General features: G+C 34.0%; 2 protein-coding genes across 3 annotated transcripts in view; one reads left to right on the top strand and one right to left on the bottom strand.

Annotated features, from left to right (window-relative positions):
* Positions 1 to 1,767: 1,767 nt before the first annotated feature.
* On the bottom strand, positions 1,768 to 2,692 carry LOC115443840 (pre-mRNA-splicing factor Syf2). The gene has a single exon (XM_030169423.2). The coding sequence runs from the start codon at positions 2,549 to 2,551 to the stop codon at positions 1,841 to 1,843; it is 711 nt and encodes a 236-aa protein (XP_030025283.2). The 5' UTR covers positions 2,552 to 2,692; the 3' UTR covers positions 1,768 to 1,840.
* A 1,032-nt stretch (positions 2,693 to 3,724) lies between these two features.
* Positions 3,725 to 17,860, top strand: part of LOC115443881 (chloride intracellular channel exc-4) — a 63,776-nt gene continuing 49,640 nt past the window's right edge. For both annotated transcript variants that reach the window (XM_030169472.2, XM_030169471.2), the window contains exon 1: positions 3,725 to 3,906. In XM_030169472.2, the coding sequence (XP_030025332.2) occupies positions 3,838 to 3,906 (69 nt within the window). In that variant the 5' untranslated portion in view covers positions 3,725 to 3,837. The remainder of the gene's footprint in view (positions 3,907 to 17,860) is intronic.

Here is a 17,860-nt window from a genome sequence, read left to right as displayed (position 1 = left end):
CAATTAATGTATAAATTAATTCAATAAATAATATCTGGCTATAAGGACCAGTTTCAGTAATTTAACTGCTCATTTAATTTTGTACCATTTATTTGGGAGCATAGATAAGTGTCTGACTTTTTGTATGGGACGGTTTATACATTTATGTGGTATACAGAATTTACTTAGAAGTTGTGGAATACCCTAACCCTACCTAAACATAATTTTTCTTATATAATAAGTCCTTTTGCCAATTTGTTTTACCTTTTATACTTATTTGAATTTCAATTTCAAGCCACAAGTAGAATAATCTTTTTCCTAAATTATACTGGCAGTCAATCTTATATAACTATTTGATAAAGGAAAATGAAACAAATCACTGTGATTTCTAGTCGAAGCTCCGTTCTTCACATTTATTGCATGTAAGCAATAAGCATTTCTGTCTGTGAAAAATATTCATTGTGCTCATATGTACATAATAATATTACATGATTTAAGTTAATTACTTATTATAACTAGATGAATGATAGAACAATATTGCTGTTTAATTTTTATGTTTTTCTGGATTTAAAAAAACGTTCTTTGGCTTACAAGTTTTTTTTCTGTTAGTATAATTACTTATTTTATTGTGCTTCTTTTATATACACCTATAATGAAGTTACAAAATAAAAGAAATTCGATAAATAGATGAAGTAAGACATTATAAACATGTGGTCAGTCTTTTGGTTAAATATGTTAATGCTGTGACAACTTAATATTTTCATAAATTTTGTAGTAAGTACGAAATACTATGTAGATCCCACATTAGAATCGATAATATTATGACCATTGACATATAACTATGACATTGTATTTTTATTTTTTTTGTTGTTGTCAAATATATGTTTAGTAATGGCAGCAGATAATGCTATTTTTATTTTTGGTAATTAATTATAACAAACGGTGTACAATAACTGTCCTGTAACGAATTTTTACTGTAAATGATAAAAGATTATCATTTGCCTAGTTATAATTTGAATATGCATGGAAGTATATTAACTTAGAAAACTTGACAATAAATATGAGATGTAACTGATGTGTATGTAAGATCACATTATAACTATATAGTATTTTCTCTTGAATAAAATTTTGTTGAGCCATCTCTTTTGTCAGGAGTAAAAAGAATTGTTTATCGCTTTTAATAGCATATTTACATTGTGTAAAATATCTATTTGATATGTAATATTTTTATTTAATCCGCACATTTATTAAATAAACTTGTTATCAAAATTTGTTCAATTTCTTTGTTTTATTAATTTTATATGACTAAGCTGATGGTGGGCACCTAAATTACTCATAAAGCATACCCAGTCCTCTATATATGCCTATATTTTCTCGTAATTGCCAGAAATACTAGCTATCATATAATAACATTCAGAACACAAGTCTTACTGTAATAACATTAGATACTTTTTAGTAGAAACAGAAAAAATGTAAATAATAATATTGTGTATAAGAATTGTAATCAGTGATTTTTATTGACAATATATTATTATTTAAAGAATATTAAGCATTCAAATTACTGATCCAACTAATGAATAGTGATTTGACATTCTCAGTATCATAGCAAAAATAAGTGTGGTTGCATATCCTGTAAATTGTTAGACAGAAGAAAAATCATGGTTCTCTAGAAAAGATATTTGGTATATGGCACATAAAATCCTATACCATGTAAAATATAGTGAATATACACTAGTATGCCAAAAGTAAAGTCAAATATTACATTGTACAACATAAAATAAAATACTATTGAGTAGGAAACTTATTTAATATCACTTATTTTAATATTAGTAATTTACATTGGCACGACAGATCTACTATTTTATATAGCAGTACCACGTTCCAGATTCTGTTTGATCTCTGCTGTATGCTCCCCATAAAACCTCTCCAACTTCTTGTTGAACTTGGCATTTCTTTCGTTAATATAATCAATGTCTGCATCATCATTATGGGTCCTCCTTCTTGAGTATTTAGCTCTTTTCGCAATCTGGCCTTCCAAGTCATCCACCATTTTGTCCACTGCCTCTTTCTTGTCCTTGTGCATGCCATGTATTATCACATTGGGTCCGCCATAAAACGCGTCGCCATATTGTTCCTTCTGCTTTTCATATTTTTCCATGTCCACAGCTGGCATGTTCTTAATAAGTCTATTGTACTGGCGGATTGTTGCTTGCTCGTATGTCGAAAAGCCTTGATCGGGGTTCTTTTTTTTCTTCTTACGATCTAATCTCTCCGCCTCTGCTGCTGATATGTTCAGAAGTTTGACTCTGTCATAGCTTTTCCCTTCTTTCTCAGCTTCTTCGCGTTTTTTCTGATCATCGACAAGCCACTCAGCCTGCCGTCGCTTGGCTTCGTAATTCGGAGGCAGCTTATTCCTAGCCTCTTCTGCAACTACTTCTTGGTGGTTGTGGGTTCTGGCCTCGTTCCTGGCCGTGTGCAGTGAACGCAATCTTTTCATTCTCTCAGCTTGCTTCTCTGCAAATGTCATTTCTTTTGGCGCCGCAGTTGTAGTGTCCTCGGTTGATGAACTCATTTTATAAAATATTAATAAAATTGGCTTATTGATACACACGCTTACGCACACACAAAATTATTAAAAAACACATTCATATGACATTTCACAATAAATTACGTCCTTTAGGCTTTGACGTTGTAAACAACAATGGCGTCGTTAATGTTGCCAAGTGTTCTTGTGGATTTTCCTCTACCATTTCCACTAAAAGAAGTATGACTACTTATAGGCCGCGACTATTTGCCGGGCGGGACGGGCGGAGTAGTGCTCATTTTTGCAGCTGAGTGCACTGCATTTATTGAGCCTCCGATGAAGAACTGTTTTCATTTATTGGATACAAAAGTAAATTATAAAAATAAAACAATAATTGTGAACACATGACTTTTAAAAATTTTCATCCAAATGCGATCAGATATTTGAGAGAAATTAATTACATAAAAATAAATAGGATCAATTTCTGAGATGGACAGCAAACACAACTACCTGAACCACTGAAGTTCCAAGGAAACTTTCGAACGAATCTTTTCCATTTATTTTTGTAGCATACCCATATCTGTTCTAAATCATGTTTCTGCAATATTATACTTATATATTATCAAGATTTTGATAAAAAAAATAGGCAATAAGAAAATTTACAATTCCAGGCTCATATTGCTTGAAGTAGAATGAAGTACATTGACATTATCTGTAATTTCTCTAACCAATATAAGTGTCAAAATCAAATCACCATTGCCATTGCCAATTGGTACCTCTATCGTGTCGATTCCCCAATTTTTTGATTTTCTAAAAACAAAATTTATAAAAGTGAGTGCACTAATTGCATGAACAGCCATATTCAGGGGTAAAAATAAGCATTTAGCAACATTTAATCCAGGATGATTTTGACATTTATAGTGATGACATATATTTATAACATTCGACATCGAATTTCGATATTATGGTGATAATAGGTTTGGATCAATCACACGGGCTGAATCAGATGTCTTGATGTTATTGATTCTGATTCCCTTCATTTCCAGATTTGTACTAAGATTTTACTGCCAGCCACTGCTGATTTAAAATCGTTTTTCATATTTGCTTAATTTATTACAATACTATCGATACCATATTCTGTCGCTAACGTTTTCGAACTTATCAATTAACATGAAGTTAGCTACGACATTAGTGACGGCTCGCTGACGAATACAAGGAACTAGACTGAAGTGAGGCAGTAAGTCGGTGTTTTGGAACGGTGACGGTTGTGTGAAATTGTGCGGCAATAATCTTGTATTCATTTTTACTACATTACAAGTGTTACTGAGTTCACGATGTCGGATGAAATCGCAGAGAATGGAACGGCGAACGGAGACGTCCCGGAGATCGAGCTGATTATTAAGGTAGATTACAATTTTACACGTGTATTGTACAAGATTAGCCGCTTACATCGGTCAGCACGGCACGCGTTGGCCTTCGCAAACGTCAGAAGACTGCGAAGAGGTGTCCAACGTGATGTGCTCATGCACGTTTATGATCCTGATGTTCTGAGAAAGGAATTAACTTACCGTGGCTATCATTTTGTTGTCTGTACAAGTAGTAGGTGTAGATCGCACGACACCGCGCCCGGTCGCGTCTGCATGAAAGTATATTATTACTGCACTCGTAATGCGCGTTATTCAGGTCGATTGCAGCTTTATTTTTTGATCTACATATAATGTTTGCTAGTTTCTGTCGAACCATCATGGAGTAAGTCCAATAAGAATCAGCTGCATTAAGAAAATCCATTGACGAAATGTATTTGCACGAATGACCTAATAGTAGTTATGGTATATACATAAGTTATAAAGAAAATGCATGGTTCACAAATATGTGACTTAAAATTTTACCATACTAAACAATTAGTTACATATTAAGTAATGAAGAAAACATTTAGACTATTATGTCTGAACAAATACATTTTCAATGTCAATTCATGTTACTTATTATGCTATGTGATATGTTGCATAACACATCTATAAGAAAATATTACTATTCAAAATATCATTTATTCAATTTATAACCAGTTTGTTTATATTAATAATTTATGCATGCATATTATAAGACTTTACACAGTTTGCAGTATTCTAAATAAAATATATCTAAAAATTATCTTATGACTTATAAAAATGTCTGTAATAACTATGACAGGGCATATAAAACTTATCAAAAAATATTTAGCAATCATCATTATTAAGTAAATTAGAATAAACTGATGTAATCAATAAGGTGTTTAATATGATGGGTTTACTAACTCATTCTCTATCAAGATTGAAGTTAATTTGTGCAAGATTTGACATGGCACTTGGTTGTTTAGTTATTTATGGGAATTAACTGGTTGCAAATATAACATTACTCCTTTATCTCCAAAGCAGTAGGCAGAGATGCAACTAAGGCACCTACTTTGTGCCAAAGTGTCTTCTACCCTTTGCTGTAATAGAAGCAAATCTATCGCTATTTTGGGCACAAATTCCAGACTCTGAGCTGATAGTGAGCAGAAAAACTCAAATATCCCATATAACTCATGCATAAAATAAATTGATTTTACAACAATAAAAATGTATAGTTTCGTTTTCACCATTTCATGTTCTCAGATCATGTTAAATGTTAGAATACTAATATGGATTGGACCAGTGTTGTATTATATTTCTATCCAATTTAATTTTACAAGTTTAGAGATTGATTTAGTAACTATTTCCAATGCAGTTTATGTGCTATATTAGTAGGAAAAACTATTAATAGTTTAATGTGTAGCAATTTTACATTGCAGTTACAACTCGCCTAGAATCTTAATCCATTTTCCATCAATCAAATAAACACTTAATTAAAATCTAACTTATAAATGTTTCTCTTTATCAATATAAGCTACAAACCAATTCTTCTCTTTTTTCCGAGAAAGATCATCCTTGGAAAAAAATGATAATTTTATTTATTAGTGCCTGTTAATATTCTTGAATTTTAACAGGTATGTTATGAATCTATGGTATGGTTAACAAAATATGTTTAAATATTAATTATTTCATGATTTCCATTAAGTGGTAAATTTAATATATTTTTTCTTATTCCTAATTATGTATGATTTTAACTAAGTAAATTTTCCTAATGCTGTTAATTTGTAAATGTATGATAACATACAATAATGAATGAATTGTCTTCATTTGAATGTTTATCTGGCACATATCCAGTTTTCTGTATTATTTATGTAGGTATGCAATTCAACTAGTGTGGAGTAAAAATAAACTGGTGCAACTGCTTGTTTACTGGAATCCTATATAATTAACACAAAATGAATGAAAAGAATGAGCATGAGGTCATAAGTTTGAGATTTATTTTATAGCTATCTAGCCTGCAGCTCCTCTCGCGTTAAAAGTTTTGGATAAATATAATCTTGGGATAAAAAGTAGCCTTTATAACTCAGGAATAATTTAGCTTTCTATTTGTAAAAATATTTTCAAAATCGGTTTAGTAATTCCTGAGATTAGTGTGTTCAAACAAACTCTTTAGTTTTCTATATTAGTATAGATAATAGTTTCATCATTGGCAATTAACATCAACGTGACATGATTATAATTTCGTTTAGTGCCTTCATGTTAGCCCGCTTCTTATACTCGTAATTTTGGGTGCAATACATTGGTAACAAAGCAATGAAATGAAATGGGTTTGTTTTAGAAAGATAAATTGTTCGTTTTACTAAATACGAAAATAGGAATAAGTATTGTATTTTTAAAATTATATTTCGCAAGTTTTCATACTACTCGAAATAGTCGCATTTAAATAAACATGAACAAGAACTCTTTTATACACACGTAAATTATTAGTGAGTTATTGGCTTTTATGTTGTTATAAAAATAGAACTGTGAATATCAATGTCGTCCTGCTAGGGTAATCAAACTTACATATTACCAATTTGTTTTTTTTTTTTTTAATAAAATGACATAATCCTTATTGGGTTATTGTAAAACGTGTTTACAACACTAATTTCCACAATATATAAATTTGTCACGCGCGCTCCCGTGCCCACTGTCCATACGAGCTTACAATTAGAGCTCGCTTGGAACACCGTTTACCTAGTACAATTATTACACTCACCGGTCGCCGTCGACACCTGCTGCGGTCTATTGAGAGAAATTGCCCTTTTTACAACATTAAAACCTGCTTACAAAACTACACCTGACAACTATAGACAAGCTAAACGCAGACAAAAAGCGCGCGAACGCCATTTTTTAAAATAAAAAGTAGATACTACTCAACTTCCACCTACTTACATAATTTCCGTCTGTCGTTTATAGGCGAAATGGCAGCGGGTTCGTGTTAGGTGATCGTAAAACGGCACTGTTTTGGTCGTTCGTCAAGTGCTTTGTCTAGAATTATATAATTTTAATTGGTATACGGATTGCGAGCATCTTGCCGAACAAGCGTTTCCTTGAAGCGCATCGGCCCGAGAAAATGTTTGGTTACGTTTTAGACCAGATTGAGTAAAAAATATAATACGTACATATATCTGATAACGTTGCGGTCAAATATTGGGGCGTACATATTAAATGTACATGATTATGCAAAGTTTATTTGTTAGATTTTTTAATTCGTTTGAACCTAAATTTTGTTGCATCGTTTCGATTTTTCTAGATATTTTCAACGCCCTTGTGCTCAATGTAACTATGGCGCGGTTAATTAAATAGCTATCATGATTTCATTTTATAGAATTTCTAGAATGGTAGCGTTGCCCGTGGTTGTCGGTGGGGCGGGCATTCCGCGTGAGAGAGAGCATGCGCGCCTTTGAAACAGAAACCTGCGCGGGCGCCATCCAAGGGAAAGTGACACTGCACACGCGACTCCATGCATCTGGCGGTTCGAGTGACAGAGCTATTAGCATGCTTAGTGTTTACTGCTTACCATCCACGTCAATTACAAACAGTACTCATAAGCACATTTGTATTAATAAACAAAGATTATTAGTTATGACTTCTGTAACGACGTTACACGTGGATCATTTAGGCCAATCTCTCTTTTTTATGAATCATGAGCTATAGAGGCAATGATATTTTTATTATAACTGTTTTTATCATACCATATCTCAAAAAGAACACTTATAGGGTCACTTTTTTGTCCTTCTATCCGTCTGTCATGGCCTTTTTTCTTAGGAACGTGTAGAGATATCAACTTTAATTTCATATAAAATACTCGAGTCTACGGTATCTTTCAACTGTAACAAAATCGAAACTTGTCAGTCAACGCGATCAAAATTTTACAAGGAAATTAAACCGGCAAGTTGCAATGTCTTAAAGGAAAATATCTGAAAATCTTAAATATGTACTTGTATAACAAAATGCGAATTTAGTATTACAAACTTACTATTTGCGGATGGTGCAATAACTTAAGTCAACTTTAGTTTAGTTTGTCAAGTTTGAACTTATATAAGATTACCTACAAGTTTGTATGGAACCCTTGGTGCGCAAGTCCAACGCGCAGTTATCCGTTTTTTTGTTAGTGTAATTCGTGATGGATCATTAAATTTAAAAAGTTATCACTTATCCGGCATTCGTCATTTCAATATCTTGATATTCACTGATGATTACACTGTTCTTTATCAACATGTACAAATACTTGTATGTATATAGTTTGATACACATGTGTATTGCGCACACACTTGTGCACCGTATCTCCTGCGTACCTGGCTGATCTTCGTTGACATTGACCGCCGTGCCCGAAATTCTTCTAGGGTTTAATAGTTTAGCTTTAAACTATGAAAGCATACAACAGATATCTAATCTGCAGTTTCTTAAAAGTTAAGGCCAACAAACGGAATGATCGAACAGCAGTGAATTGGAACTGTTCGTCTGTAGAAAACATTGACATCGGTGAAATCTATTTGGAATCACGTTTGATAGACGTAACGTTTAATTAAATGGTTGGAAATATTCAATTTTATTATCGCCAGTTGCTTTTCAAGATGCGTTGGACACGCTAACCGATCGTTTGCTCGTATTAAGTCTTTAACTTCAAATTGTGTATTTAGTACTTCTAGAGTCCATTAGACAGCTGATAGTATGACGACTATATCAACGCATTCGCCTGAGGCATAATGACAGAAAATTATTACGCTTTTTTATAAGTAGGCCGGCAAATGAGCATGGTTGCCTGGTGTTAGGACCCTCTCCTGAGCCTTGAGCAATCGTTCCATTCATTTGCGACGTACAAATTACGGGTGGGTATATGAATTATACTAGAATACTTGCTTCCTTGTGTTCATAACTCGAAGAGCACGTGGGTTTGGCTACCACTCCAAAAGATACTATTGTCATTGATGCGTGTACATACAACTGATCCGATACTTCTAATCCTTCGAATAGTCGATAAAACTCATGTCACGTAATACTCTAGCTTTTTTATCTATGGTAAATATTCATTAACCATTGATATTGAACGACACTAGACGCGGTCAAAACATAGCAAAAAATGTACAAAAACTTATCAATAAAGCAAGTTTTAGTAGTCCGCCCACGGATAGTCAGGTTTTTTGTATGCTTGACTTTTCGGATGGCCGATGTCAATGTATGATTTTTTGTTGGCATAACAGAATGTGCGCAAATCTGCTGGTCAAAAACAAAATTACCGAGTCATTAACATAATATTATATTCATTAAAATATCAATTAATATTAGACAGGCAAACTAACCTGTTTAGAAGGCATTTTCTCCCTTCATGGACATCTGAAAAGCGTGAAATGGAGTTAACATTATTGATATTATAACTAATGGTTGATGCTTTATTTTCTTCACAACTTTATCTGATTGTTTTTACTACTAAGACAAAACACAATCGCATTGAAAGCACACTAAAAAAATTAATTCGATGTATCCTTGTAACTCATTATTTTATAAGTAAGAATTGTTATAAACCTTAAAAAGAAAATAAAAATACAAAGAATGTAACCGTTAGTAACAGCATTTTTACTTACAAATAACATTTTCCTTGACATTGAACTAAAAGCGTTCGCATGGATGGCTGGCCTTGCTTACACTTGTATTGCTCACTTATTCCATTTGTAATACTGATCATGTCACTAGGTCATTACGAAGACTACACGGCACACGTTAATCATCCTTGACGTTCTATCATAACCACCGGTTTGAAGTCGGATTCTCTCGCCATTCAACTCACGCAGTTTTGGGTCATTCACATCTATCCGAATTCCGAAATATTGATGTGATTACAAATTTATCAATTTGATATATTAAATATATTAGGTATATTCCTTTTCAAATATATTTTACACTACCAAATGAATTAGCTCTGTATTCTGAGGATTTAACTACCGAATTATTTAGTAAAACTCCACAGCAGTCAATACTTTGTTTGTTACAACTAAACCTATTTAGAAAGATCTAACATAATCACGTTGTTATTCAAGACTATGTAACGAGATGTCATGGCGGGTGAAATTACAAATTTGATGGCTGCCAGAAAGATTTAGTATTTATTCAACAACGTACACTTTGCAAATAAGTTTCCCATGTGTAGAACATAAAAGGTACAACACAACCTGTGCCGATGTTTGACGTCGAACTACCTTCTGAAGGACGCTCATGGCATGAGGTTGCGCAAGAAACCGCTCCAAGCTTTCGTGCAACGTGTTTTTGATTGAACGTGCCTTAGTAGAGTTTTGTTCAGCGACACTTCATTTCGGTTTCCTTATGTAATTGATATAGATCTTCGACAATAGGTTCCTTCGTCTCATTTAAGCCTTAATTCTGTCTAGTGTATCAAAATCTTTGAAGCCATTATTCAATCCTTCGATCAGCAATTGAAACTTGTGCTAGTTCTTATCCAAAAATACATCAGTTGCTAGAGACTGCATAATATTGTACGATATTTTCGCCCCCTGTTGGATGATAATTACAAGCGCATCATGAGTCTACAAGTAACACCTCTAGTTAAGGATATGAGCATACATTTCTAAGCTTATTTTTCTGTGAATAAACATTTGTAAAGATAAATCTAATGGCTCGTGCGATCATCTTGACCGGTTGATTTTGATCATTTACGTTAGAATCATTAAACCGTTTCACCTGGTCTGCTACTTGTTCAATTGAATCTTGGTTAACACTAGTCGCTATTAATCTAATCGCCATAATTACCATATACATGCCAGTTGGCGTGTTCAGTTCAGCTTCCAAGTCCACCATAACTCAATATTTGCATACAACCAATGTGCATACACGTCTTGCGTAAAATATGGCTGACTCATCCGACTGTATTCAATTTGCATTCAATTTCTTATATCCTACTGCGGTTTTTCATCGTTATCTTGTTTATGGTTTGTTGCGTTGTTTACCGTTCTCCGCTGAGCTTCGATGAGGTCCCCCCTTGTAGGTGTTTGTTGAAAAACTTCTTGGTTATATTTTGTATCGAATTTTAATGGAGTAAGTCACGAATCATTATGGTGTATATTGTATATTCATTGTGTATAATTCACATGTAGAACCAAATTGGATGTTCAGTGTACTAGAATTGACCTTGATGTGACTTACAATATGGTAACATACATCCATAAAAATAATAATAAAAAGAAAAGGTTTTATAAAAATGTAGACTTCCAAAACTCATAACACTTATTATTTGCTTGGACGTTATCAAAGGCTATGTTTTTATCTTGCTCTAGCTAATCTCCGAAACGGCTGCACTAATTTAACAACAGTATTTATATTCATTACCAAGCAGAGGCCTTTTGTAAATTATTCCAAGCTACATTTGACGTAGTTTTGAATTGTTACATGAACGGAGCAGCGTGCAAAACTACTATAAAATAACAGTGAAGAATTTCATTACATTATATCAATTAACCATATTTTCTCACATAGCTTCAGGCGGCAGTGATTTAATGAAATGCCTCCTATATCCGTAGCAATTAGGATGTTTTTTCATTTGGCAAGTTTAGATCCACTTGTCATTAGCGCACGCTATTTGCACGTTTCATATTGGTTTTATCTTTATAATTCTTGTAAACGATTAAACGAACAATAACGGATGCCATTTTTTTTCCAACTTTGATTTCTCAAGGCTCTGACATAATACATAAGTTTAGACTTACAATTGTTTAAGATGCGATTGTAATACGTGTTTTTATGCTATTCTTATATTATTCGTTGTATTGCAGTATGTGTTAATATATTGTAAATTAAACTTTGTGTAGTTAGGTAAAAGGTACGAGATAAGATAGTACGAGAGTATCTACGAATCTGAGTACATTTAAACTGTTTTGTCAGTTTCTGCCACCAAGCAACAGCATGCAATAGATTTTTGCACTAATTTCTAGGCACATAAAAATACGTTATGCTGTCAATAATTTAGTGTTTAAAAACATACAGTTCTGAATGAAATTTTTTGTAGGCATTTACCGTACAAAGTATTTTTATTTACTATGTTATTTGGTAAGTTTTCCTGTTAAGGAAATACGGTATATTTCCGTGTGTGGATTTGGCGATAATAAAGCGGTGTTTTTTTTTTTATTTATGTTGTCGACTTCCTTCAAATTGTAGTTATCGTATTAGTACTAATTGAATACTTCACAAATACATAATTTAATTATACCTTATTTCATTTTTCAAAAAATATAATTTGCACTGGGATTCTGTAAGTGCATGTATGATTCAAACTTCCTTAACAAGTGCTAGTCTTTGACGACGTCCACCTACAAAACGTTAGTAACAGCAACTATATGTAGAATTTAAAAAAGGCACCACATGGCTCTCCTATGCGTTATCTTTAGGACAATGTGATGACCCTAATATCCAGTAAAAGTAGCTACAATCCAAACTAGACACAACAGTCCCACGATAATGCTGCATGGCGGCAGATATAGTCAAATCTATGTAAGCCAAATATTGGTGGTAGGACACTTTATAGGTAGTATACTTTATATTCGCTCGGATGGCGACCACCGTACACAATATGTTAAAACCCGTCGTAGTGAACCATGTAAGTGCGTCGCGTTCTGGGATCAGCCTGTGTATATCCGGTTCCAACAGGCCGGCATAATTGTGTCGACTGCCGAGGGGTAAACATCTTTCATCAGTCGACATTCTATAGGACCCCACTCCACTTACCATTAGGTGCAGTGGCTATGCCGTGCCCGTTCAAAAAAAGGATCTCTCGCTGAGACAAAGTATGCAATATTCTAGAATTAATATTAACATTACATCACCAAGACGAGTGCGCCATTGATTGGTAATTTGTAACACAAATACTTGCTCGTATTGTCACGCGCGAGTTACGTAAATATATGAAATATGTTGCTACAACTTGGATGTTTTATATTTATCTATTATACTTATTTATTAGTGTAATGGTAATGTAAGAGGTTGCACGTTATTCGATTAACTATTACGAAATTAAGCAAATACTTTCAAATCTACGATACATACGCTTAATTAGATAATAGGACGGAAATACCGTCAGATAATGAAAATACTGCTAATACTGCTGTCGAACGTTTGTTTTCGGGAAAAGTGTCGATGATGTTGCATCCCTATTACATTATTTTGTCTCCTTTGCTTGGTAACAGAGAATTCTGTTCTATTCTAGTCTATCTGTTTAGCTTCGTGTTGAATAAATGTAATGTTACCACCTGAATCTTTCGCGAGTGCCCGAACTGGCCATTTAAACTGGATCCAACATTGGCCTCGTGTTGGTCAATGACGAGCGAATGTAAGCCGATCAATTTTGCGTTTGATCAGGCGCAACGAAAGTGAGAGGGATGTGCATACTATTTCGATATTCGTGTTTGTCGAATCGATGTTCACGGCCAGCGTTCCGGCCGCGTCGGATCGGGGGCACGTTGCGTCGCCCGAGTTTCTCAATACAATAAGAAATTTGCATAGAACTCATTGTAGGAGAAAGAGGCTTCACGGTTCGTTCGTGATTACTCTCGATTGTCGATAAAATGTCAATAGTTCGCCGCAATAACTGTCAGTAACGGGATCCGAAATAGATTTTAGATATTTAAATTGTTTTTTGTCGATAAAAATCGTCGTTTTTAATATCGAAGCTGTTTACTTTTTTCCGTTCACTTGATCTAATTAATCCATTATCGATATTGCGAATATTATCATAAAATGTTTAATAGTTAACTTTGGGTTTAATGGTGCAGATAATAAAAACCAATGCACTTTAGACACAGATATGAGTAAATACATTTATTCCAAAGAACAACAATTTTATCAAGACCCCGTGAAGTGATTATTTTGTACCAGAATTTATGCGTGTCGGCTATCTAACCTTGTCCTGCTATCACGGTTGTATTTAGATTTTATCTGATGCTTCGAGAGATCGCTCTATTAGCAAGTTACCGAGAAGTTGAATACGTTTGTTACAAAAAACTGTTAAGTTTGGATACATTTTTCATATTGAGAAGAAGAAGAGAAGAGAAGAGAGAAAAGAAAGAAGTGCTTCTTGAAGTGATGGCGGATTGGGAAGAATAGTTAAGAAGTATGTATAACGGGGTGCAAACTTACAATTTGTCAAACAGTAAGGTAATTCCTCAGATCAATAACAGGCATAGAAGTAATACTGTCTTTGACAGCAAGAAATTTAATTGTGTTGCGATTGCTTCTGACACAAGTAAAACGTAACTAAATTGTGTTTGCGCGTTAACAAGTTGTAACATTTGACATTAATTTGCTTTTTAATTCGGCGTCATAGAGGTGACCGCTGACCGATTATAGCAACATAATATTTGCCACTTTTTTTCAACGGTTTTGGCCTATTTGAAAAAATTATGCGGATAATTTAGACTCCTTCTGTGCTTGTTATTGTTCTGAGGGTAATTTTATCAATAGCATGTTTGTCAAATCGTGTGTGGTCTTTAACAGCACCCCTCATAGAAATTTATTGTCATAATACATAATGAGCAGATTAAATTCAAAATGTGTTTTTATCATGAATGAAACAGTACCCGCGTTTACACAATATTAAATAAACATTATTTAAACACTTAAGCGTACTTAATCTTCATGCAAAGAAATTTATTGTCAATTGTTCATATTAAGTACTTTATCATTTTAATGGTATAAGCATTTCGCCATGTGTTGGATATTAACTGTAAATAAATATTATTTTAAGTTACACTTACTACTTAGTATTGTGTTACGATAATATTGCTGCGGATGGGAAGTGATATTTATTTTTCCTTTTAAATACCTCTTGTTTTATTTTTTATTTTCCTTGATAACGAGTTAGTCGGAGGTGAAATATATTATCGTTTGAAATTCGACGTTATTATGCAAAAGAAACTACAGCCCATATTCCGTTAAACATTTTTACATGACTTTGGCTAAAGCGAAAACCTCAACACCTCCTTATACATTGGTATACCACACAAGATTCCATATCCTCGACACATTTGCTGGTGGTAGGATATATTTTATCCGCCCGGATAGCGACCATCGTACACAGGGTGTTTAAACTCATGTAAGTGTATCGCTTTCCGGGATCAGCCTGTGTATATCCGGTTCCAATAGGCCGGCATAATTGTGTCGACTACCGAGAGGTAATCATCTCTTGTCAGTCGACATTCTATTGGACTCCACTCCACTTACCATCAGGTGCAGTCGGGTCACTATGCCGTACACGTACACAAAAAAATCCTTTATAGTTATGATCATTGATAATTTGCCGTCAGAATTCAGGTCGGGTAATATTTAGCAGGTGTTTTGTTTGCTCTTATCGCAAATATGGATCGGTAACACTGCAAACTGCGCGTGCGCTGCCCTGCAAGCACTATGAATTCTAAATTAAATAAAAAGCCCACTACTTTACGATAAACATCCTTCACCGGCATACAGAAATTCCCTAAGTTACGTGGAAAACGTTACTATTTGTTATACTTAATTAAAATTTAAGTGTTTGCATTACTCTTGCGGCATTTGTGCTTCCAACGTCATTATTCAGTTGTTGTTCTGATATACGATATTGTTTGTGGTTAGGTCAGTGGGCAGGCGGTATTCCTAGCCTAGTACTTAATTGTGACCTGTTGCGCACGCGCTGGTCATCGCATGCCGCGGCTCTTAATTGGACTTTAATGTTCTTTAATTAAGTGCTCACCGGGACGCCATTCCGCGCTATTTAATTTTGTATTCATGAATTGTTTTGCATGGACTATTAAGTTAGGATCTCTAGGTAATGATTTCTGAAGAAGTAATTCAATGGATTCATTGTCATTGTCTTCGTAGCTGCCTACATACATATTTTTTAGTTTTAATGTATTTTTATGTAAACAAAAATAGTGATGATTATATATCAGATAGTCTATTTTAAGTGAATGTTTTAATTTTATATTCTATTTGTACATCTGTCCCTATTGACCTAATTTATATGTAGCCTATAAGCGATGCCAACACATAAAAAGCAGTTAACAGATGTTTTTGTGTATTATTTTAAAACACTGCAATGTATTTCTACCTTTTATCGAAATAGTTATTCTGTAAGTGGTTCTGCAGCGACTGATATAGTTTAATCACTTATAATTGTTTTCTTAACATAAACATAATTGTTTTTAATACTGGCCGTTTGTTTTCTTTGCATATATTTTTTTTTATAAGTTGTAGCAAATAGTTTTTGCTGCAGTTAATTGTTTTTATAGACAGCTGGAGACGGTTATGTGGAACGGTGAGAGAGGGGCGCTCGAGGCACGCTCGCTTGGCGTTAGTAACCTTTTTCTCAATATAAATTGACGGCGTGAAATATATGTATTTAATTTTTTTATATTGGTTTTAAATTATGGTATTATCTGGCCTGTTCGAGTAAGTTACGTGTTTAGAGCTAAGCGAACGTAATGAAAGATGATATATTATTAGTTGCAACGGTATTGGAAAATAACTCATGATAGGCGTGGAAATAGAAAATTTTATAAAACTTTAAAAATGTATGTTGTAAAACTGTCATAATATTAAAAACTATGCTCATCTTCTCTTCTTGTATCCGATTGCGTACGGGGTAAATTGCTTTTCATATGTATAACAAGTTTTGTCATAAATACCTTTTTATTACCCGTCGTCCCGTCACTCTAGTCCAGGATTTCCATCTCTAATAGTTAAAACAATTAATACCAGACTGTTTGCAGTACCTACAAGTATACTACCATTTGACCAAGGACACGGCCATAATGATATACAATTAATCCAAAATTCAAAACTAATTAGCTCCGACGTAGTTTAATAATTAAAAAATGTCATCAAAGTACTATAACAGTATCCATATTCGGATGACACAATTACTATTCCAGTAACAACGAAAGGTCCGTCAATTAAATGACAACTCCTCAGGTCTAATTATTTTGTTTCAGCCGGTGTTGTGCGATATTTAATGACCGCAATTACCCCTTTTGCGAAAGCCTTTGTGGGTATTTTAAGAGTAATAAATAATAAGGTCGTAATTGGTGGTTTAATATTCTAAGCCCGCGGGTCTTGTTCCGCACATGCTCGAGTGCGCGTGCGCAGCTGTCAACCGTTACCAAAGGGACAGTTTCTTATGAATTTGATGTGTTTAAAAATGACAGTTTATGTTATCTCTGACATGGCGACAGTGGGTTATGATAATAAATGCTGTATTAACTCGCTTTCAAGAGGTAATTGGTTGATAAATAATATATAATAATACTTTGCATAAATGTAAATGTTTTTAAATTCTTCGGTGAATTTAATGTCGACCAATGTTTTAGTTAACATGTTGTGTGATGCGTCCTAAAGTTCTTATTCCGATATAGAAAAAAAACCTTTACAACACAGTCGTGGTTATCGATTTATAATACATGATAAATACTTATTGTAATATTTATCATACAAATGATAATTTTACCTAAAGTCACTATTATGTCAAACATTAAAATAGTTGAACGTAACGTTAAAATATGCCCAAACCACAATCGGCCCTGCCTTATTCTGTATGACACTGTAAGTTGCAAAGCGGCTGTGTCATATTATCTTCATGAAATTTGCATGAATGGTATTCTGTATGCCAATTTCTATTGTATTAAACGTGATTCGATGCGTTACGCATTGTCATAACGTGTGGGATAGAGAATACGGCCCCTGATAGCTAAAGCTGGCCCTGATCACAGTACATGACTAGGTCATTAGGGGTTCCTGTAAAATAAGAAAATTTATACCTGATCGGGTACACCCACCACTACAACTCCTGTAAGCCAGGATCAGCAGTGGCACGCATTGTGACACCGAGCAGTGAAGCTCGGCGAGTCTCAGGGAACACTAATTTATGTCATTATCCCGCAACGAAATTAATCAAATAGAAAGATATGGAGGA

Source organism: Manduca sexta, chromosome 10 (genome assembly GCF_014839805.1).
Source record: "Manduca sexta isolate Smith_Timp_Sample1 chromosome 10, JHU_Msex_v1.0, whole genome shotgun sequence".
NCBI lineage: Eukaryota > Metazoa > Arthropoda > Insecta > Lepidoptera > Sphingidae > Manduca > Manduca sexta.
This window is presented reverse-complemented; position numbering and strand designations above follow the sequence as displayed.